Raw genomic sequence first — 22,266 nt, 5'->3', positions numbered from 1 at the left:
TGATGGATATATTTATTGTTGTTATATAAAAATAATAATTGAATGGTTGTATAGTTATCCTTCCTCTTGTTAAAACTGTTGAATTGTTCCTGCCTCTTCTGGTCCACTGAAATCACCTTCTCACTCATATATGCTGTGTGTGTGTGTGTGTGTGTGTGTGTGTGTGTGTCAGAAGAACCCTGTTAATCAGCTTCCATCTCCACTCCCATGCATTGTACAAATGTCATCGCCAGCGCGGGGCTCCTCGCCGCGCTGCACCGCGGGGACCGTCCTGCTCAGCGTGGCTCAAGGACACTCGCTTAATTATCGTGAATTGCCTTTTACTTCCGGAACAAGCAGAGTCAAAATATTATCATGCAACACTGCAACAACAGGAATACTTCGTGAAATAAATGAAACTTAAGGAAATGCTATTGGTGTTTATTTTATTTATTAGTCTCTCTCTCTCTCTCTCTCTCTCTCTCTCTCTCTCTCTCTCTCTCTCTCTCTCTCTCTCTCTCTCTCTCTCTCTCTCTCTCTCTCTCTCTCTCTCTCTCTCTCTCTCTCTCTCTCTCTCTCTCTCTCAAGAGGAACTGAGATTGTGTAATTGCTAGGTATTTGATGCGTGAGATTCTTGTCAAGAAGAAAACTTATTGCAGTGCTGAATGACGCTGAGACTCGCAGCTCCTCATGATAGTAATGAAGCAGCAGTCTTCAACCGTGACTGCTGGTGACGGTGTGACACTAGTTGCTTCATTTGCGTGACCCTTGACGATTGTAGTGAATGTGCTGAAGAATCCTGAGGAATGAGGTACTCCATCACTCAATCTGTTGTCTGCGGTGTGTGTCAGACTCACTCCAGACCAATATGTTAAGCTTGAGAAGATGCCATAGCTGTCAGAGTTAATATTCCTTGAGCATAAAAGCTACTGTACATACTGGAACATATGAAAGCCTACTACCCATACAGGCTTGCATTCCTTGTGATCCCTGCTTACACTTATCGTACTTTCATGTCCGCATCGCCCACCTCTTCCTTATGTCACAGACCTACGTGGGTAATATTCTTGCTGTGATAACGTCTATCTTTTATCGTAATCTTATCTCCAGGTGTCGGTGAAAACCTCACGAGCGGGAGGGAGGCAGAGAGAGAGCCCGAGGTGTCCAGAGCCACGTTCTAAAAGTTTCATGTTGTGATCGTAGTGGCCAAGAGAGATGTGTGTGTAGTGTTGCGTGCGTGAAGCGTTTACCCTACCGTCTTTTTTCCTCATTTCCTGTGCATGCACTTCTTCACTCAGTCGTGCTGGCGACGAAAAACACACAAGATTGGAGGAAGCGAGGAGGGGAGGAGGTAAACCGGTGGTATCTGAACACTACACCCTCCACTTCATTCCTCACAAGCATTACAAATGAATCGCTGCTTGGGAGAAACTGAGGAAGAAAGACGTGTAGAGTGCTCAGTGTGAACGCGATAGGTGAAGCTGTCAATATAGTGTGTGTCTTTGACGTACATACAATAGTTTCCAGGTGTTCATTCATTGAGATGGGCGAGAAACAGTGATGCCTTGCGCCTGAGAAGTGTTGCAATGGTCATGAGGACTCAGTCAAGCTTGGTAAGTGAGAACGGGACGGAATTGTCGTGTGCCTGAGAACATCCATTCAAAAACATTGTCGAAAATGTGGTGATGACACACACACACACACACAGTACGCAAATGTGCTTTCTCGTCCATATCTTAAATATATTGTCATTAACAAAAAGACAAATTTATTCTTGAAGAAGGAAACATTTTCACTCTCGTCTTTCGAACACTCGAGCAACAACAGTGACCAGTTAAGTGCTCATAAGATGGTTTCTGCTGTGAGTATTTCTGCAACATGAAACAAAAGTGACGGTAAAAATTGCCATGGTTCCTGTTAAAGTACCGAACATACTCGTAATATTTAATAAGAGGAAATATTTTGAGAATGACAGGCAACAGCGAGTACAAAATCAGTATAATTATGAGTGGCTTTAACCGGGACTACAAAAAAACAATATAAACATTAAACACTTCATTATCAGAGGAAATTACTGCTATTTTTTTCCCTCAGTCTTAACAACAATATCTGGTGCAAGCTTATAGTACAATTCAAAAAATAACCTGACACCAGAAGCAGTGATCGAATGATTAAAACGCATTTGCTTTATTTTTTCGCTCAGTAAGATCACCCAATATTATTCGAATATTACAAGAGTATAGTTAATCAAGGGTTTTAATTCTAAGTCTGGAATCTTTGTCGTCTGCAGAAGTGGATCACCTGCTCGTTGTATCGCCTTTCCCGGCCCACGCCTCTCCTCAGTCGCCGCGGTTCGTCGAATTCTCTTGTTATCAGGATCGCTAGTCGCCGTGAAGGGAGATATGACAACTTGCTCCCCGGAATTTGCTTATTGGTGGTCCCTTGAGTCACTGAAGCAAGGGTCTCGAGTTTCCTACAGTGCGGTTAAGTTCATTGTCATCACACACGACTTATAGAGAGACAATAGCGATGTCATTATATGGGCTGATGCACTGTGATAAACTGAGTACTAAAGATAGAATAATTGCATAAGTTCCTGTTGTAGAACACTAAAGATTTGCTTGAGAATTGCATGCTATAAAAGACAGAGAAAGAGTATTTGACGCGCTGGATTCTTAAACATCAGAATGAAATTAATCTAACGAAATTTTTGTTTTTTTTATGTACATTCGTATTGAGAAGATTTTTCACTTTCCTAATTAACTTGTTAAGGAGACAGAATGTGCGGATAAACATATCATATTTATCAGTTTAGTATGAGATAATCTTGAGCAATTTAAACTTTCCACTCATCAACTTTCTAGTTTGAATTATTTGCCAGCGCTTGAAGGGAATCACTTCCCAACCACTAGTCTTCATATATTCAGTTTAACCCAAACGTCCTGTATAGCTTGGCGGCGAGGCGTCGTAATAATGATAAGTAAATAACAGTTGTGAAAATAATTTATCGGCGCGACACTAAGGGACTGATACGACAGCTGATAATGATAGGATAAAGAACAAAAAGTAAGACTCAGCATTTACATCAGAATTTATAGTTTCAAATTATGAAAAGATGTCTTGAACTTAAAATGTTGAGCTGTGACGTAATGAGCTTAAAGTTATATTATTGTTTTCCTCTTCCTGTGTCAAGGCAATGTTTCCTGCCCGTCTTCACGTGCCCCGTGTTCAGAAACGTTTTGTTCTCTCACCACGACTAATCTTAAGGGCCACAGAAATGATTAGCAGGATTCTCAAGAGCGTTTCTCCTATAAATAATGTAGAAATCGCGTTAATCTGCCATTAGAACTATAAAAATATCATTAAAAACTCGCATAGCTTCAACCAGAGCCTTTTGAAAGTAGTGGAGATGCGGCCCATGACTTTCAGAACATGGCTTTATGTCCAGATGGAACGAAGAAGCCTAATGACGTGCAGAGGAAGGCATCGGATAGCAAACCAGACCAGAATTATGTCCACGAAAAGCCACGATTGAACCTTGAAACTAAACCCTCTCATGACAGGGTTCAATGTGTACAGCCTGCTATTTCCGTGGTGTGTGTGTGTGTGTGTGTGTGTGTGTGTGTGTGTGTGTGTCGGCGGAAATGACTCATGGTGGTGGTTATTATTATTGTAGGTCCGTTTGAGTTCGCCATTGTGGTGCAGAAGGATGGAACACAAGCTAGGATGTTTTTTTCCTGTTAATAACGTAGAAATCTCGTTAATCTGTCAGTAGAATCGTTAAAAACACACTTAAACCCCAGCGTCACTTAAACTAGAGGCTTTTGAAAGATGCGGAGGTGCGGCGCAGAAGCGTTTCACAATTCAACGCCTTACAGAGACTATATCAGGTAATTAATTTGTCTCTTATTCCTTCTCGTTCTTCTAGGTATGTGATGGGGTGAACAATCATTAGCCACATGTAGTGAAGACGGCGAGATGGTTTAAACTCTGGCTATTTCGGTACGTTAGATCGATAGTAGATGTCTGCGATGCGTTTACGAGTGAGTCATGTCGGCTGTCCATCACACTCAAGGTGGGACGCAGAGGACGCGGCGCGGGTAACGTGTCGTTTGTTTGGGTCCGTTTGCAGTGACCAGCCAAGTCCCTCGCGGCCACCACCAATCACTTTGTCTGCAGTACGCCACGCAAGGCTTCCTCCTCCTCTTCTGAGAGTCAATAAGGGCAACAGGGAGCGGTGCTTCTCGTTCAGTCATTCCGAAAAGAGTACATATACATCGCATGGCAAAAAACTGAAGCTTATGTGAATATTGTGCCGGGAATACTGAGAATAATGATAGACGAGCATTGTTTTGTAGTTGATAAGCACCCTTTTTCAAATGTGTGTGTGTGTGTGTGTGTGTGTGTGTCAGATTCATGTGGCATTTCGTAGTGTTCATTGAATAACCAGTTGCGTTATGTATATTTATTTTCTTTCATGGTAAAAAAAAAAATCAGGGAAAAACTTGTCATCACACGACTATATTCTGTAATTACCTACATAACATTTCAGCTACATGCATTTAAAATTCCGTGATGCGTGAAATTAGATTAAGGGAGGGAAAAAAAAAAGAGACAAAATGAAGATACTGTGAAACGGACACTAAAAGAAAACGGAAAAGTACAAATCTAAGAAAAACAAACTGATATCATCGTAAATTTATATAACTATCAATCTTCTTCTTCTTTTTCTTCTTCTTCTTCTTCTTCTTCTTCTTCTTCTTCATATAGTTACCATCTTTTTCCAAATTTACCAATACTGACACCATTATAATGTGCCTTTTTTTTTTTGTGATTCCATGATTATTAAGCGAGATAAGTAACAAAGGAGGATGACTAGTGCGGAGGAGGAAATACCACTGATACCAATGGAGGAAAAGGAAAGTAAGGTGAGTCTATAAACAATCTCTCTCTCTCTCTCTCTCTCTCTCTCTCTCTCTCTCTCTCTCTCTCTCTCTCTCTCTCTCTCTCTCTCTCTCTCTCTCTCTCAGTAGATATCTTAAAAATTGGCTGGGGGTTCTGAAGATTAAAGTTAATTTCTAATCTAATTGATGTAGATTCTTGTGATTGATGCCAGACTCGAAAGTTTCATTTTGCTGACTGTCTCTTTTTCCTCCAGCTGTGATGTGTTGATTCTTTATGACACATAGACGCGAAAGCACATTTGTTTCTTTGTCTTACTGATGTGTGTGTGTATGTGTGTTCAGTAGTGTATGATTATAAACTCGGCATACTAAGCTTTCTCAAGTTAGAGGAACATAAATGTATTACCATTTTTCCGATTGATTCAGTTTATTTCTCTTAAAGTGAGGTTAATTTCATTTATGCCTTTAGATATTCTTGGTGTGCTGTGTCTTCTTTTTATCAGCTAGGCGGTAAACACGTAGGGGCTCTCTCTCAGTTTTTATTACTATCGTATGGACAGGAAATAGGAAATGCAGTAGATAATTGGTCTAGTCTATGGTAGGAAAAGACAATGTAAATAGCACACACACACACACACACACACACACACACGAGGTTTGGAGACATGAAGTATCTGTGATTCATGAACGTGAGGTGTCACTGTCATGCATATGTCACCACGACAAATGCACAGGACATTACTCGCCTAATTTTTAATCTCTAGTAATAATTATGCAGTAGTAGTAGTAGTAGTAGTAGTAGTAGTAGATGTAGTAGATGTAGTAGTTCGAAGAGTGAGGTTTGAAGGCACTATCCTCCAATTCTGAACTATTGTTTTTCACCTTTATTTCGGGACTGGCACCTCAGTCGGCCTATTTTTTTTTTCTTTCCGTTCTTTTTGTTGTCCTAGACCAGTGCCCCTCTTACAGAAAAAAAGCAGCAACAATAGTATTGTAGAAACAGTTTTTTTCTGTTATTGCCGAGCTTCTAGCATCATTTCCAACTAATGTTCCTCTTACATCGTAAACGCGCCCCGCCCCCCGCCGCTGCAGCCGCCGAAGAGCGTGGAGGGTTTCAGTGACTGGCGCGATGTGTGGTACCGCCTGGATGAAGGTCGCGGCAAAGTCAACCTTGAAAACTTCCAGAACAGAATCCGCTGTACCGCCAACAACCACCAGGCGATACCCAAGGCCGTGCAGGTGTTGCAGGCCGTGGACAGGACAGGCAAAGGCTACGTGGAATATGGCGAGTTTAAAGATTATGTAAGTAGGAGATGGAAACGCTAAACAGATTATTCCTTTGTTTTTTTGTTTTTTTTCTAATAGTGAATTTAAATAGTAATAACCATCAACTCCTTACTAGACTTGTTGATTTTACTGCACTACACTATACTACTCTCTCTCTCTCTCTCTCTCTCTCTCTCTCTCTCTCTCTCTCTCTCTCTCTCTCTCTCTCTCTCTCTCTCTCATTAACTGCAGTATGAAAATGAGCTGCAACAAGGGTCTTGGGAGCGCGGCGTCTTGGCACGGGTCGCCCTTGACATCCAGGACTTGACTCCACAACCTGAGGAGGAGGTGAGGCACGCACGTTACCTTGAGGGACGTCATTGCTTGTTTATTGAGTGGTAGTGAGCTTGAGGGACAATGTTTAGTTTAGCTAGTTAGTAAAGGGACGTGTGTTTATTGCTTACCTTTATTGAGATGAATTTTTTTGTTGTTGTTTTACGTGCTAGTCTGATTCATGATTGTGTACGTCAGTTTTTTCTCCCAATCAGTTTTTAAGTCAGTGTGTTTCGAGATTCATATCAGTTGACACCTGTTCCTGCAGCACCTCATCATGATTTCCACTATTTGCTTTGAAATAAACCAATCCATCAACTACCAATCCTCCTCCTCCTCCTTCAGGTAGTCTTCCGCGCCTGGGAGAACCTGGTGAACTACGTGAAGGAATCCCCGAGCCCGTCAGACTTCAAATGGACTTGGATCCTGCCGCGGGAGTATGCACGGGACTGCCTGCTTTACTACGTGTCATACCGCAGTGAGCTGGTGCACCCCTCCCGCCTCAGCGAGTGGCTTATGAATGCACAGGCAGTGGACAACCTCCCGAACAGAGCAGTGATTGATCTACTGGAGAAATGCCAGGCCACCATTCGAAGAGCAGACACCAACAGAGACGGATATATTGAGTACGACGAGTTTCTGAGATTTGTAAGTACTCGAGATCTTAGCGTACATGTCAATACAAGCCTCGTAATAGCCAACAGGTCAACAGTTCTGATGCTGTTTGCTCTACCATCGTGTGTCTTGATGTTTATGTATTTTGATCTGCGTAGAAATAGAGTAGGTAAGAGATGATAGAGACAAAGAGAAAACTAGCTACGTGTGGAGGGCCACACGAATGTACCTCAAGCTATACCGTAAATAATCGTAAATAGAAATGAGTTACAGTACCTTTCCTTTCATTCCTCCTTTCACAGGTGAGAGTCAAACACGCCAAGCTCCGCGGCGCCACTGTGCTGCGTCGCGGGGCCTTGGCTGTCCTGCCTCGCAATGCCAAGTCCCTGGAGAACCGCCGCTACATTGAGGAGTACTCGTGCTGGCCGCCCCCGCTCTTCATGCTGCTCATCACCCTGTCTGAGGTGTGTGCTGCGGTGCTCTAGACTCAGACCCTCCAGATGGACCTACCCACTTCATTCACCGGCTTCGTTTATCTTGTCTATAGTTTATTTGGGTTTCATTTTCTTCCTTTGTTATTTTCCTTTCATTTTCTTTGCCTTGTTATTCCGTCTCTCTCCGATTTGTCCTCCCCTGTGCGTCTCTGGTGCTATCTTATTATTATTATTTGTTTTCTTTTTAATGAATTGACTTTTCCGTTCTTTTTTGTCATTTCTCTTTCTCCTCTCGCTCCTCTGCCTTCCCCTTCATTATTTCTTTGCCTTCCGTTCCCACTCTTCCTCCTCACAATTCTCGGCTCCATCCTCTTTCTCTCTTTTGCTCCTCTGTCTTCCCTTCCATTCGTTCTCCGTCTTCTTCCTCCTCCCATTTTTCGCCCTCGCCCTCACCCTCTCTCTCCTCACGCCACACAGATAATTACGTTCATCATCTACGCTGTGGACATGAAGCTCCCCACCACAGGCAGCGGGCCGTGTCCCACCTACTCCCCGCTGGTGTTCAACCCTCGCCGCCGCTACCAGGCCTGGCGCTTCATCACCTACGCCCTCATACACTCCGGGTACGGCACACACATACGCGCCCCGAGTAGCATTAATATGTTCTTCACCATACACACCCCAGTCAAGAAGATCAGATTAATTCATGGATGGGGATGAAAGATGGAAATAGATAGGCATATTTTATACCCAGACTGCCACGTGAAGGCCTGATTCCTTCTCTATTTATTCATACTAAGCTTTAATTTTCTCTCTGCATTCCCTCACTTTCTACTCAGCTGGGTGCACTTGGTCAACAATATCCTGGTGCAGCTGCTGTTGGGTCTGTTGCTGGAGATGGTGCACAGTTGGCGCATCATCCTCATCTACATTGCGGGCGTGGCGGCGGGCGCTCTGGCCAACTCACTCTACATGCCCTCCTTCTACCTGGCCGGGGCGTCTGGAGGCGTGTACGCTGTGGAGTACGCCCATATTAGTAACTTGATTCTGGTGAGCTTCGGTGAGCCGTAAGGAAAAGGCAGGAAGGTTGTACGTCATTGAAAACATTTGCATTACTGATTGATTAATTGAGTCACCGTGTTATTTGGTTTAGTGTACTTTTCCATAAGTCAGGCAGTACATTTCTCGACTGATATCACCTCGTCATTCAGATACGTATTCAGCAACGTTTCACTCCTTCACCACGACTATTTTCCAAGGCCACAGAAAAGATTAGTCGGGTTCGCAAGACTTTCTCCATTTTGATAATGAAGAAATCTTGTTAACCTGTAAAAACACCTATATAATCCTGTGTAACTTCAATTAGAGCCTTTTGAAAGTAGTGGAGGTGCGGTGAAGAAGTGTTTCAAAATACGGTCCTTAGTCAGGCAGTTGTAAAGCAGTCAGATTAGAGCATTCAGTTAGGCACTCAGTAGAAGTCACACGTTAGCCCAGTGAGTCACGTGGTACACTCTGCAGAACTGGTCATCAATGGAATACCCGCTCGTGCAGCTGCTCATGATCCTGGTGGTGATGGGCATGGACTTGGGGTACGCCATCTGGGATACCTACACCTCGGAAGCCACAGCGGTGAGCCTCCTCGCAGCCCTTATATTCTCAGGAGCCTTCAGTCTCTCTCTCTCTCTCTCTCTCTCTCTCTCTCTCTCTCTCTCTGATGCTGCTATATTTATAGATTAACTTTTTCTTGATGATTTTGAGTGACGGATAAATATTTTTCCTTTCCGGCATCAATTTATCATGAAGTTTGTATAGAAAAGGGTAAACATAGGAAAAAAATATATAAAACTTTATTTCCTGGCCCTCCCTTTCCATACACGATATTTTTCCTTCACCCACTTTCATTTCTTTCCTCTTGATCCTGCCAACTCAGACTGGACACATGGCGCACTTTGGCGGGGCCGTGGCAGGAGTTCTGGTGGGCGTCCTTGTTTTGCGAAACCTGGAGGTGGAGAGGTGGGAGAAATACTGCCGCTGGGTGTCGCTGGGACTGTTCGGTGCCCTGATGTTGTGCGGGGTGCTCCTCCAGATACTGCTGCCCATGCCTGAGTACTTCCCAGAGAATGATTGGTCCCCTATGGCCGAGGATCGAGAGGAGTGGGAGCACCAGCAGATGTGGGGGTTGCCGAAGCCAGGTTAATTAATGGTGTGATGTTGTAGGGTTTAGTGTATTGGATGTGTGTGTGTGTGTGTGTGTGTGTGTGTGTGTTGTGGTGAGGTAATAGTTCGTGTTTCTAGTAGTGGATTAGTTGTAGAAATAGTTAAGATTGAGGTGTTTTTCTATGTTCCTATTTTTTATTTAAAAGTAGATAAGTTAAGGATTTTTTTATGCTCCAATTCTTTATTTAGAGGTAGCTAAAACTGAAGATTTTTTTTTTTAATGTCATTGTGAATTTTCTTTGTTATTCCCCCCCCCCATTTTTGGAATAGATTGATATATTAGTTGTGTGTCTCATAGTTTTTCGTTCTGGTGACAACTAATACTGAAGAGTTTTTTTTTTATTTTCTAGAAGTCTTTTTGAATTCCATGTTTCCATTATTTTCATACGTTAAAGAGAAATGAAACTAGCGACTCTCCTTGCAGTTGTCTCAGAGGTATACACTTATCAAGCTCGTTTATTTTTATTTTATTTTCAATATGTATATGTTGGATTCCACTTTTCAATCATATTTTCTCCGTCATCGATATACGAACTTAAACTGAAGACAATCGATCAATATTGTGGTGTTAGAGTACCAGACTTTTCTTCCTTCAACTGTGTTCGCTCAGAGTTTGAACATGCTTGTGTGAGAGGCAGGACAGCTTTCCATAACCATGTACGTTTGAGGGCGCTGTTCCAAGACGTGTAAGGGAGGAAGACAAGGGATCATGAGTAATAGGACACCTCTTCGTTGCCTGATTATTCCTTGTACTTCTCTGCGCATATCAGAGCCTCTGACTGAGGACGTGAGGGTGATTGTGTTTACGATAGCGTGGAGCTGGCGGTGCTGCAGTGTAGAGTTAACTGTTTTAAGAAGGATATGTTGAACTTGTGCCTGACTTTGGTTATAATTCGTCCTCGTCTGGTATTCTTGTTATGATTAAGATGTAATTGAAGTATTTGATTCTGTTATTTATGATGCAGCCATTATAGATTACGGACTGTATCCTGGAACACTCCTGCGCCGTACCTCTACTACTTTCAAAAGGCTACAGTTGAAGTGACACGGGTTTTAAGGATGTTTCTATGGTTCTAATGACAGATCAACAAAATTCCTATATCATTAACAGGAGAAACACTCCGAAGAATCCTGCTACTCATCTCTGTGGCCTTTGAAAATAGATGTGGTGAGAGCAGAGGGTTACTTAATACAGCCCTAAGTGTTAGAAGAGATACATCGAGCTGTTACTAACTACATAACGATGATTTGTTCTCGTGCGGTCGTTCCGTTATAATTTAAGACATATAAGGACTATTGTGATTCATTCTTTTAAGTATGGGATGTGGAAGCGGAATGAGAGAGTGAAAGTGGAATGAGAGAGAGACTGGAAAATTCTCCTTGTAGAACCTGGATCTTGTTTTAACACGTGTCTTATCCAGCACCAAGAAAAGCTGATTTATTTTCCAGAGATGTAAATTACAGGTTTTTATTTTTAATGTGTATCTCCTTTCCCTTTTCTTTCACATCATTCACGACCTCATATTCTGTTCACATTCGAAGGTTTAACATCCACTAGAGGGATCTCACCTCGCCCTTCACCTCCGCGCCGTGTTGTTTGAGTTCCTGGTGGCATGACGTGGTTCATATTGGAAGTTGTTACAACTGGCAAGTCTCAGGTAATACTTGGTGTTGACTGCTGGACGAACTTACAGTAGGTGGACAGTTAAGGAGCGCCGATCTTGTAGTGGTGTTATTATCAGTACCATTGTTATTATTATTATTGTTAGATTTTATAGTTATTATGCTTTTTTATTGGTCTTGTTTTTGTTGTTCTTGACAGATCTATTTTCCTCAAGCCACAATCCTCATCTCCCGCACTTCTGATTATGCTTATTGTGTCCATAAACACCTTTCGTCCCCACTCCACGTCATCATTTATCATTTTCTCTTCATACGTGTATAACTTGAGCAATCCATATAACTCCTCTTCCAACCCCGTGTGGATCATCTTTTATCGAGCACATGTCCTACTTCCATCACGCCAACTACCAAATAATGATCGAAGAGTCTTCCACCTGCTTCTCCTAATGGTTTGAGTCTTTCTTTTACTGTGTATTTTGGCATGCAGCCCATACGCACATTTTTTTTTATCTATGGTCTCCACTTGCCCACATGTATTTATGGGTATATTAATTTGAATCGCGTATCTCTTCATATTAACCCACTTTCACCATACGTGTCCATATCGAGGGAAATACAAGAGTGATGATGTCTATGAACCGGGAAAGTGGAGGAAGCTGGGAATGGGGAGGTGGTGTCAATGAACTGAGTGGAGGAGGCTGGTCAAGTTCAGTTACCTCTCGTGGAAGGGAGAAAAACTAAAAATAAGAAAATACTCAAGCACTCCTTACGCACCAATTTCTCCTTCACTTCACTGCTTCCTGCTTGCGGATTAGAATCTCCACCAGTCACTCTTACTCCCTCCCCGAAGCTTCCTTGTTGATAGCCATAAATTCTTCTTCCTCTCCCTACATCCGTCACTCTGAGGGCCGTTTTCTCTCTACCTACCACTCGTGAGATTCATAAGCACCACTATCTATCTTCCTTTTTTATTATTATTATCATCCACACCTGCCTGGAGTTAAAAAAAAAAAAAAGTGATGTAGGGGTAGAAAGAAAGGGATGAAGGTGAAATATGAAATGTCTTCGAGAAACTGCTGATCAAGGAGTGAAATAAAGGGAAATAGTGTTACGCAGAGGAAGGAGAAGAGGCGGTGGGAGGAACGCAAGCGAGGGACGAAAAATAAAGGGAGGATAAAGTCAGTAAGATAGAACGTAAAAAGTCTCTCTCTCTCTCTCTCTCTCTCTCTCTCTCTCTCTCTCTCTCTCTCTCTCTCTCTCTCTCTCTCTCTCTCTCACCACACATTTAAGGCGTCAGTAGGAGTAAACAAAGCAAAACGTCCCTCTTAACCTTCCGCAACGCTGTTTAAAGAAAAGATGTATTTGTTGAAAGTGCCTCTTAAATCTTGCTTGTTGTGTGTGTGTGTGTGTGTGTGTGTGTGTGGAGTGGGTAGGGATTATTTTAAGAGTGTTCGCAGTATCTTGAGAGTCTGAGGTACCCCATAATATATAATTTGTACAGGGGCGAAAGCAGCGTGCGACTGTCGTTGAAAGTCATGACCCTTGAGAATATTCTAGTTGTTATCTTGTTTTCATTATTATTATTAGCTCTCCTCCTCCTCCTCCTCCTCCTCCTCCTCTCCCTATTACTACTACTACTACTACTACAATGATTCAATACAGTCGCCGTTGCTGCTGCTTTCTGTTCTATCTTTGGCTGTGCAAGAGCAGGCAGAGTTCAGGTTGTGCTTATGAGGAATATTTATAAGACGTGGGATGTATGACCCCATGCCAAAGACAATTACCAGGGTGACATTGACAGGAAGCGCAGCATATCAGAGCGTGGCAGAGCAGCATAACACAGGACAGCATCGGTTTAGTGCGCATATTGGAAAGAATTACGTTGCCTTGTAGTGTGACTGTCGCCAAACGTTACCGTAATTTAGATTCCGACTCAGAAAATAAGTTGTAGAAAATATTGTTGTGTGATGTTTGTCAAGAAAAGGGGTCCGTGTGTAGAGTGCGTGGTGAAGCAAGTGATTCGATGTTTCGTTTTATATAGGTTCGATTTTTCGCGTTTAGGCAGCGCCATTCCACTCTGCAGGCCACTCTGGTTAGGCTTTGTAACCATGCTGGTGTTATTTGTCCAGTAAGGCGTTAAGACTAGGAAGGTTTACTGTCCTCTGCACTTCAGAGTGAGCGCAGAAGTGAAAGATTCGTACAAATACACATTCAAGTTCAAGTTCAAACACAATATGTACAAGGTTATTATTAACATGGAAAGGTTTGACGGGAATAAAATCCTCGACATTTAATTGTTGAGTGTTTACAACGTGACCCCATAGCTCGTCTTTATTGGTTATTTTCATGTGATCAGGACCCAGCATCATACAGTAATCTGACTTTCCCTAAAACTTCTCATTGGACAGAATTGTGAGCATTACCAGTGTGCTGTTGTGCCACACGAGCAGGTAACTGAGTACAGAGAATTGCGTCACACAGGCTGACTGTCCCGTGTTGCCCTGCTTGCCAGTGTGCACGTCAATAGTGAAAACAGCGAGATTTTTTTTTTTCTGCCTTGCTTCGTTCTGCACAGTGTTGCCTGTGTTTTAATGTACGTTCGTTAAACACACACAAATGAGTTCCTGACACGTAAACAGTTTGCGCATTACAGCATTCCTTCATCATAACTAGAATGCTATAAACACTTCGCCTCGGTAAGCTTAAAGGCGGCACTGCAGCGAGCAAAGGAAGGCGTGGAGCAAGAGAGGAATTTAGATGCAAAGCCACGGATGCCACATAGACTAATGCAGAAAAAGAAAGTACGAGTTATCAGGACACACGTTAAAATCATGCCATTCAGGTACGGACTTTTTTGAAACCCACTTTAACTCTCGGCGCTCACGATGATGAAGTCAGAATCAAGATTACAGTGAAGTGCTGAATCTGAACCACTCGATAAGCGGAAAATGGTCACCACTGGCACGATTCGACCCCGGAACTCCTCCTCCATCACAGCTGCAGACGAACCGCTGGGCCATCGCCTCCCTCCATCATCACCACCTGCATGTTTTCCTTCATCCACCGCCTCGAACACCTTTCCGCTTACCACTGAACTGCTTTTTAATCTTTGAAAGTCTTTCATCGCCATGCCAAAATCTCTCTCTCTCTCTCTCTCTCTCTCTCTCTCTCTCTCTCTCTCTCTCTCTCTCTCTCTCTCTTTCAAATTTTTTTTTTGTTTATCAACGTCTTTTCAACAATAACAACAGTAGCAGCATCAAAACCACAACAACAACAATAATTTCAACTACCCCCTCTCTCTCTCAAATCTTATCTGCTCCTCCATCCCATACACACTCATACGCACACACACACACAGCCTCCCTGGCCCCATCAATGTCACACGCGGACCCGCCTTGGCAGCCTCGGTCAATGTTGCGGGTGAGTCACGTAGGAGAGGAACTGGGATGGAGATAGCAGGCAAGACGGCACTAGCTAGCAGTGGCAAGGGTATTTTCAGCCTGACACATTCCCTTCTAGGCGAGGCGGGTAGAGACGTGACTGTTGTGCTGCTGTCTGGTGCGGTGAGAGAAGGGGGAGAGAGAGAGAGAGAGAGAGGGACTGGCGGGCGGACTGGCGAGGCGAGTGTGAACCGCGAACAGAGAAGGGACTCTGGGACAGGGAGGAGCATAGAGAGCATAAAGCAAGGAAGAAAGGGAACAGACATACGAGCCAGGGAAGAATTCTTGGGAGTGTTTACTACTGGCTCTGCGTAAGGTGAGTTGGGCAAGAGAGAGAGAGAGAGAGAGAGAGTAGATATAAATTTCATTCCTATCAAGCTGTGACACATAAATAATACTGTTGTAGAAGTATGATAGCTTAGTTCATAAAATACTCACACACACACACACACACACACACACACACAGAGAGAGACAGGGTTTAAGTCTCTCCTTTCATCTGATATTCTTGAGGTAGGTTAAGGAAGACGTTTGTTCGCTGCACATCTGTTAGAGAGAGAGAGAGAGAGAGAGAGAGAGAGAGAGAGAGAGAGAGAGAGATTCTTTTAGTGATACTTAAAGTTGTGTTTCATCTTCATAAACGGCAAAGGCATTTCCATACCGATAATAAACACATGAAAAGTAATAATCATAATAGTGCTTGTATGAATTCTTGCAACCATTATTATTATTTCGCTATCGTCATCAATGCGATTATGATCAAAAAACGTATTAGTTATCATTGTTGTTACTGTCTTACTCTTCGTGTCCATGTATTCCTTCGATAGCTCAGTTGGTAGAGCGGTGGACTGTAGTTGGTTCATAAGAGCAGTAATCCATAGGTCACTGGTTCGAATCCGGTTCGAAGGATTCACTTTTTTTTTTAGAGGCTTTTGAGTGGCATAACAGTGGTACTTAAGTGGCATAAGAGGTATAGCAAGGATGACCTAAACACTGCTTTCTGAGTGTGTTTTTTTTTTAATTATATAGTGAATATACTGAATTTAGGTCCGGACTTAAGAAAAATACACTACTGCTACTACTACTACTACCATCACCACCATTTTTTTTATACTGCCACTCGTAGGAAACTTCTATACTGTACTATAATAACGGTGGCATATAGCATCAGCACCAACAGCAGCAACAATATTAACAGTAGCAGTAGTAGCAGTAGTAGTAGCTGGAGGACAAGGAAAAAGAGGAGGAGGAGGAGGAGGAGGAGGGGGATTAGGACTGCAATCTAGTATAGTCAACAAGAAGAGGAAAGAGGAAGAAAGGGTACGAAGGTGTTCATTATTATGACACATGAGAGAGAGAGAGAGAGAGAGAGAGAGAGAGCCACACCCACAACCTTATTCATCCATAACTCTTTGGCCTCTACGAAATGTCAGTCACCGCCTATCCTGTCCTACACAAAGAGAGGAGACATGATAACATTTTCCCGTGAAGTGGGACATCACAGGGCTGGACTGGAAATGAAAGTGAGGAAGCTGCTCGGTTTCAAATTCCGCGATGATTTTGTTGTAGTTTGTATTACCATTATTATTGTTGTTGTTATTGTTGTTCTTCTTGTTGGTCGTGATGGTGGTGGTGGTGGTGGTGTTACTATTATTATTGTAGTAATTTTGTTGTAGTTTGTATTGTTGTGATTATTATTGTTATTGTTGTTGTTGTTCTTGGTGGTGGTGGTGGTGGTGGTGGTGGTGGTGGTGGTGGTGATGGTGGTGTTATTGTTGCAAATTGAAGAGTGACAGACAAGGTGAGGTATGAAAAAGAAAATTGCTATTATTACCTCTACTACAAGGGGAGGGAGGAAGTTCCTGGCACGAGGGCAGGTTGGGGCATTCCCCCGAGTAAGGCGTGTCACCGGGGACGATCACTCAGGATATGCACATACAGGTGTGAACAGTGCACGCACATCAGCCAGATTTTCCAGCATAATTATTATTTATTCATTTACTTTTTTTAGAGAATGAATATATATACGTATATAATGCTCACACACACACACACACACACACACACACAGGGTTGGGTGGGTGCACCACTCACATCGTGCTCGCCGAGCCACGCCCTGGTTGTGCCGCCGAGCCGTGGGTGTCTTGCTGATTTGTTGAGCAACATTCTTCGTGCAGCAGAATTTGATTTAGAATTTTATTTAGGTAGTTGTTGATTCTGCGAGAGGCGGTGATGATGTGGCAGTCTTTCACAGAGAATTATGTGCATCTCCATAATGTTCCCTCTCCCGACTCTCCTTCACCTCCGCGACCTGACGTAGGTGACGACACCCTCGGGACGCATGCATCTGTGCCGGGCTCATAATGGCACTGCAGGGAGGCAGGGAGGCGGCCGTGACGCGTCGCGATTGCGGCAGGAATATTTTCCAGTCTGCTGGCGAGACTCAGACAATAGAGACTGACAGTGTTGTGACTCAGAACGATACTTTGGGGAGCCTTTATTCATCCGTGAACGTCTAGCTGGACAGAAGTTAATATATTTAAAAAAACTCATTCTAATTTTACATTTCTTTCACTCCCAATGGTGGAGGCAGATGGCCCCGGAGGATGGTATCATCCCCACCCGCAAATCCGGACCAGCCACAGTCCACCTGCTCGGCCGCGCACGGTGAGTATACCAGTACAACGAACAGAAGCTGAAGTGTGATGCTACAATGCTCTGAACATTATCTAGATATTCATCTCTTGATTTCTCAGTGTTTTAGTATCAATCAGTCATCCAATGAAACTATTTTATGCCTGTCTTTCTGTCAATACAAATATCTGTTAATCAAGTTATCAATCAGTCTATTTATATTGTATACATACGTCAGTGTTCTTTACTCTGCATTTTCAGGCGCGCGGTGGAGGCGGAGCCCCACGCCCTGGTCGGGGCAGCAGGCAGGACGGTGTGCGTCATCGCGGGGCTCAGGGGGGAGGGCAAGTCCAGTCTAGCGCGCACACTGCTGCAGGACGAGAAGTTCCAGGTGAGGCAGGCTGAGAGGGTTCGACAAGCCTACAAACATGTCAATAAAACACAGTGTAGATTGACAGATGCGCGAAGAGAAAGACTGATGTGATTTGTCAATGAAAACGGGACTAGTTTTCTGTTTTAAGAGGAAACAGACGAAAACATATAATAAGATAAAAATAAGATAAACAATTCAAAGTACAAGTATTTTCTCAAAATGGTATTTTGCCATTTATGTTACTATTCTTAAAGACAACAATTTATCTTTAAGTATAACACCTTGTTTAATTAAAGGATGTGGATTTTTTGGGGCAGTGAAAGGACATCAGTATAAAATGTTTGCATGTTTCCCGTATATAGTAGCTTCGGTAAAGAATGGAAACGGCCTAGCAGCAGCAGCAGCAGTAGTAGTAGTAGTAGTAGTAGTAGTAGTAGTAGTAGTAGTAGTAGTAATAGCGGCACCATCTCATGACAGGGTGTGTTCGTGCTGCCCGGACCTGTGTTGGACGAGATGGGCATCTGGGAGGCGATCAGCACACAAGTCTTTGAGAAAACACGACAAGGATTGACAGAAAGTGAGGACTGGATGGCGACCACTAGGACGCTAGTCATCATTGACGACTTCTTACCTCGGTGGGCTGACGAAGCACTGGTAGCCCTGAACCAGTGGAAGACAATGTCCCTGGTACTTTTCACAACCCCCTATCATGCAGTCAACACTCAAGAGGCATTGTCGACGGCGGGGATACAAAACGTAAAACAGCACCGCTTGGCCGCCCTAGATAAAGACAAGGTGCTGGACTCTGCCAAGAACCATTTGGTTGAAAATCACCTGCCCAAGCTTGCCACGTGGCTCACTGATAACTGGTGGTGGGCAGGTGCTGTGCTGCGCTACAAGGGACTAACTGAACCATTCTGCGCAGCCTGGAAATCTGGTTTGATTGAAACAGTCTCCACAGAAACGGGACTCTTATGGGCCATCACCGACTGCATGACGGAATCTCTGGAGAAAAATGGACTGCCGGAAAACGCACTGGAAAGATGGTGGACTGCCCTGGGTGGACTTTGCCGAAGAAGCCTCGAGACTGGCTATCCAATGAACGCCTCGGAGGTTGAGTATGAGGCGCGAAAGATTTTCCCAATAGGATCCAAGGGCGTCACTGCCAAACATTTGCTTCCTGCGCTGGGAGAGTCTGCCGGCTGCTGTGGCGTCAGGTGGCTGTCCCTTCCTCAACCTCTGATGGAGTTCCTTGCCGGCTTGAATGTCTTCCATCAAAACCTGGCTGGAGCTCCCATCAAGTCTCTCGTGAAACGGATTGTTGACGAGGATGCAGTGGTGGTCCATGTGGCGGGTCACCTGGCGCGGGCTGCTGAGCGCGGGACAACTCCACCAGAGAAACAATTGACAAGACTTTTTCGTAACCTAGTGCTTCACATGGACCGTGCCAAAGACAGGTTCAATTACACGCTGAGGATCCTGTCTGCATCGCATATTTATCCCGAACTGCTGAAGTACATAGTGAACGACGTTGATTTCACAAAGCTTTGGGAAATCAGCGATTCTGCAATGCGCTTTCGGCCACTTGAGGCATTGCTGGAGCACACTCGTCCCGTGAAGGCAGAGGTGACCGTCGCGAGAGGAGAGGCAGCACCTGAGATACCCCAGGTGGCGCGTCTGCTGGCTGAGCGCGGTATCTTCATGTTCCTTGCAGACATGAACCATCTCACTTTTGGGAACCCCGCAAACTCTGACTTGCTGATGCAGACGATTCAGAAGCACGGCACCAAGGGAGTGTTGCAGGACTTCATGGGGTGTCTGTCTTCTCGCTGTTTGAATGACCTTGGCAAACACATGACCACCCAGAATCTAGTATGTCTGCGAGTGCGTGTAACTGACACACAGTCCATGAAGGCCGCGTGCCTCACCCCAGAGGCACTTCCTTCCCTGATGTGGCTCGAAATTGATTTTGATCTCCCCTTTGATCAGCTGGTGAAGGTTCCAGTGCCCAAGGTCAACACGCCACTCATGGACGTCACTTTCAGGGGTTTGACAGACGACGACATGGTGCGTTTGGTGGCCTTTCTGGCTCTGATCCGAAAACGCTACTCCGGCATCCACCTCATGCAGTCTGAGTTAAGCCCACAAGGGGTCCGGACATTTATCAAGGGTCTCTTCTCAAAACTCATGAAGACCTCGGCCCACCCGGACGCCATCAATAGCTACCGGGCATGGCGCTATCCGATCGTTGGGCAGTCACTTCAGACCGACCTTTCTGATGAGAAGGCAAGACACTTGATAGGTCACGACGATCGCCCGCAGTACAACGACAACGAGGTGGAGGCTGTGGGCGTTGTGGCAGAGAGGACGGAGGTGCTGACCCTGGCCACCTTTCTCGGGGTATTGGAGGACCCTGTCTGCTTCCGTTATGAATGTGCGAACTTCAGAGTGGTGAAGAGTGTGGACGGAAAGGTGGAGACTAAGGAGGTGGCGAGTTACATAGGCTAGATAGTGTAGGTAAGAATGATGTACTTTGAAGGTGGCGATGTTTGTTTGGCAGCTGGAATACTAAGGACGCAGTGGCACATCGAAGGGTTGGTAATGATTAGTGGATGTGATGGTGCGCTAAGGAGATGACGGTACAGTAACAAGGTGATATGATAATTGCATGATATTAGCGGGGAAGTAGTGGTCTTGAAAAGTTAGAGTCTGTGGATGTACTGATCGAGGAATTAAGTGATGTATGATGCCTTTAGTTGTGCTCAAAGTTGTGGGTGTATGCTAAAGTGATGTTGGTGTACCTGGGGATGCATGATGTTGTAGGGAGAGGATGTTGTACTGCTAGAGACTATGAAGTTACCGTGACGAAGAAGGGAATCGTAGTGTGTGAGTAAGTACCGTGCAGATATATAGAAAGCGGACAATTTGTAGTATAAAGTAAATAACTCTTGTACTTTAGAGAGATGGCAGTGTATTGATCATTATGACTGGTCACACAGCAAAGGGAAAAAAAGTCTGCTAATCATATTGACACTGCTACTCGTGAATATTTCGTCAGATCGCATGGCCACTATATAGAGACTGTAGTTTTGAACGTGCAAGACGCTTCATGAGCGACTTAGGACCATATTATGAAATACTGCGTCGCCACCTCCATTACAAAGGCTCGAATTGAAGTTACACGGGTTTTTAATGATGTTTTTATGGTTCTAGTGACAGATTAACAAGATTTGCTACATTACTGACAGGAGAAACACCCTTGAAGACCCGGGTAATCATCTCTGTGGCCTTGGTCGTGGTGAGACAGCAGTGTTTCTGAATACAGCCAGCGCGCCGAGCTCACTTGACTAATGCCTGTAGCCGCGTCACTGTGCTGGGAGTTGCATTAGGCATTCATGTATGCACGCTGATTTAAACAGGAGCACTAACTCGCGCAGCCAATAAGAGTGTGATATTTAAGACTGCCGATGCGCGGTGCCTGCGAAGTGTCAAGTGTGTGGCTAAAAGCAGCTTATGCCGCCGCGCAGGAGATGCGTGATTGGTAGATCTAGGTTTTGATAACAAACGTGATAATTTTGTATACGGCGAAAAATGTGCACATTGCTGAATATTTTTGTTACGTGTTTTGTATGACCAGAATAAATGTTTTTAATTCAGTCTTCATATATTTTTTTTTCTTTTAATTTCTTGATATGTTACTGTTTTACACTCGATAGAAATTATATGAAATCAAGAGGAGGATTTTATATTTGTGTATTATCAGTAAGTATTTACCTTTCGAAATGTCGTGATGCTGCTGCTCTCCGTGAACCTTCACTCTAGACAGGAGTCTATGAAACACGCTGTTAACTAAGATAAATAAGGAATGAGGCATAAACGCTGTTTCGATCAGGTAAATTACAATGATTTTCAGTACATGGCATTCAAGGAAGCGCTGGAATATCGAACAGCTTTTAAAGTTCTTTCCAGCAAAACTATTCGGTATCCTCAACCAAAGGTACAAAGGAGTGTTCCACATTGTGCCGCAGTAGATCAACGAAGACAGGAAGGAAGCTGACGAAGGGTTCCTCAGCAAGACGAAACATGAGCTTTTTACTGTAACTAGGGAATATTGACAGATGCTCAACTAGTTGGGTGCCTTTTCTGTGATTAAGGGTGGCTTGTCCACCTCATCTGCGAGGCATCACTGTAGAGAGTGCAACCAACGTCCTGCTGCAGGCGTTTTCTTTGTTTCCATTAGATGCAGGATTGCCCGCTGCTCACGCAGTGCGTTATCACACACACACGTCATATAGTTGCTCTACAATTGTTATTTATTGATCTTGTCTTATATATCGTCCTTAGTTGATACATCAATATTATGTTGTTATTGTTGCCCACTGGCGGTAAATATAGTTATGGGAACAACACAAAAAATATCCATCTTCAGCAGTTATTTTACAACGAAT

At 43.9% G+C, this 22,266-nt stretch overlaps 2 protein-coding genes and 1 non-coding gene across 13 annotated transcripts; all 3 read left to right on the top strand.

Moving 5' to 3' along the window:
* Positions 1-1,106: 1,106 nt before the first annotated feature.
* On the top strand, positions 1,107-11,226 carry LOC135111197 (rhomboid-related protein 1-like). 9 transcript variants are annotated; one of them, XM_064024285.1, is made up of 11 exons: positions 1,109-1,139; positions 1,500-1,592; positions 4,830-4,907; positions 5,976-6,185; positions 6,402-6,497; positions 6,828-7,130; positions 7,400-7,561; positions 8,009-8,154; positions 8,371-8,581; positions 9,050-9,160; positions 9,462-11,226. In XM_064024285.1, the coding sequence occupies exons 3-11, from the start codon at positions 4,851-4,853 to the stop codon at positions 9,726-9,728; spliced, it is 1,563 nt and encodes a 520-aa protein (XP_063880355.1). In that variant the 5' UTR covers positions 1,109-1,139; positions 1,500-1,592; positions 4,830-4,850; the 3' UTR covers positions 9,729-11,226. The 9 variants fall into 9 exon arrangements, with proteins under 9 accessions (XP_063880363.1, XP_063880355.1, XP_063880358.1 ...); XM_064024294.1 differs by having other exon boundaries at positions 1,130-1,198; XM_064024286.1 differs by lacking the exon at positions 1,109-1,139 and adding an exon at positions 1,151-1,169.
* Positions 11,227-11,288: 62 nt separating this feature from the next.
* Positions 11,289-21,474, top strand: LOC135111194 (uncharacterized). Of its 3 annotated transcripts, none has more exons than XM_064024279.1 (4): positions 11,289-11,406; positions 17,405-17,478; positions 17,707-17,836; positions 18,296-21,474. In XM_064024279.1, the coding sequence occupies exons 1-4, from the start codon at positions 11,362-11,364 to the stop codon at positions 20,324-20,326; spliced, it is 2,280 nt and encodes a 759-aa protein (XP_063880349.1). In that variant the 5' UTR covers positions 11,289-11,361; the 3' UTR covers positions 20,327-21,474. The 3 variants fall into 3 exon arrangements, with proteins under 3 accessions (XP_063880349.1, XP_063880350.1, XP_063880351.1); XM_064024280.1 differs by lacking the exon at positions 11,289-11,406 and adding an exon at positions 14,818-15,127; XM_064024281.1 differs by lacking the exon at positions 11,289-11,406 and adding an exon at positions 16,879-17,015.
* Positions 15,629-15,720, top strand: Trnay-gua (transfer RNA tyrosine (anticodon GUA)). Its single transcript is given in 2 exon segments — positions 15,629-15,665; positions 15,685-15,720. It is a non-coding gene; the product is annotated as a tRNA-Tyr (tRNA).
* Positions 21,475-22,266: the final 792 nt, after the last annotated feature.

The sequence above is a fragment of the Scylla paramamosain genome, chromosome 21, assembly GCF_035594125.1.
Source record: "Scylla paramamosain isolate STU-SP2022 chromosome 21, ASM3559412v1, whole genome shotgun sequence".
Lineage (NCBI taxonomy): Eukaryota > Metazoa > Arthropoda > Malacostraca > Decapoda > Portunidae > Scylla > Scylla paramamosain.
Note: the sequence above shows the minus strand (reverse complement) of the source record. Positions and strands in the feature narration are given on the sequence as shown.

Coding starts and splice junctions, on each gene's coding strand:
- LOC135111197 (XM_064024293.1), top strand. CDS start 4,851: ATGACTAGTGCGGAGGAGGAAATACCACTGATACCAATGGAGGAAAAG. Junction 4,908..5,975: donor TGGAGGAAAAGGAAAGTAAG/GTGAGTCTATAA, acceptor CCGCCGCTGCAG/CCGCCGAAGAGCGTGGAGGG. Junction 7,131..7,399: donor ACGACGAGTTTCTGAGATTT/GTAAGTACTCGA, acceptor CTCCTTTCACAG/GTGAGAGTCAAACACGCCAA.
- LOC135111194 (XM_064024279.1), top strand. CDS start 11,362: ATGACGTGGTTCATATTGGAAGTTGTTACAACTGGCAAGTCTCAG. Junction 11,407..17,404: donor TTACAACTGGCAAGTCTCAG/GTAATACTTGGT, acceptor TGGTGGAGGCAG/ATGGCCCCGGAGGATGGTAT. Junction 17,479..17,706: donor CACCTGCTCGGCCGCGCACG/GTGAGTATACCA, acceptor CTGCATTTTCAG/GCGCGCGGTGGAGGCGGAGC.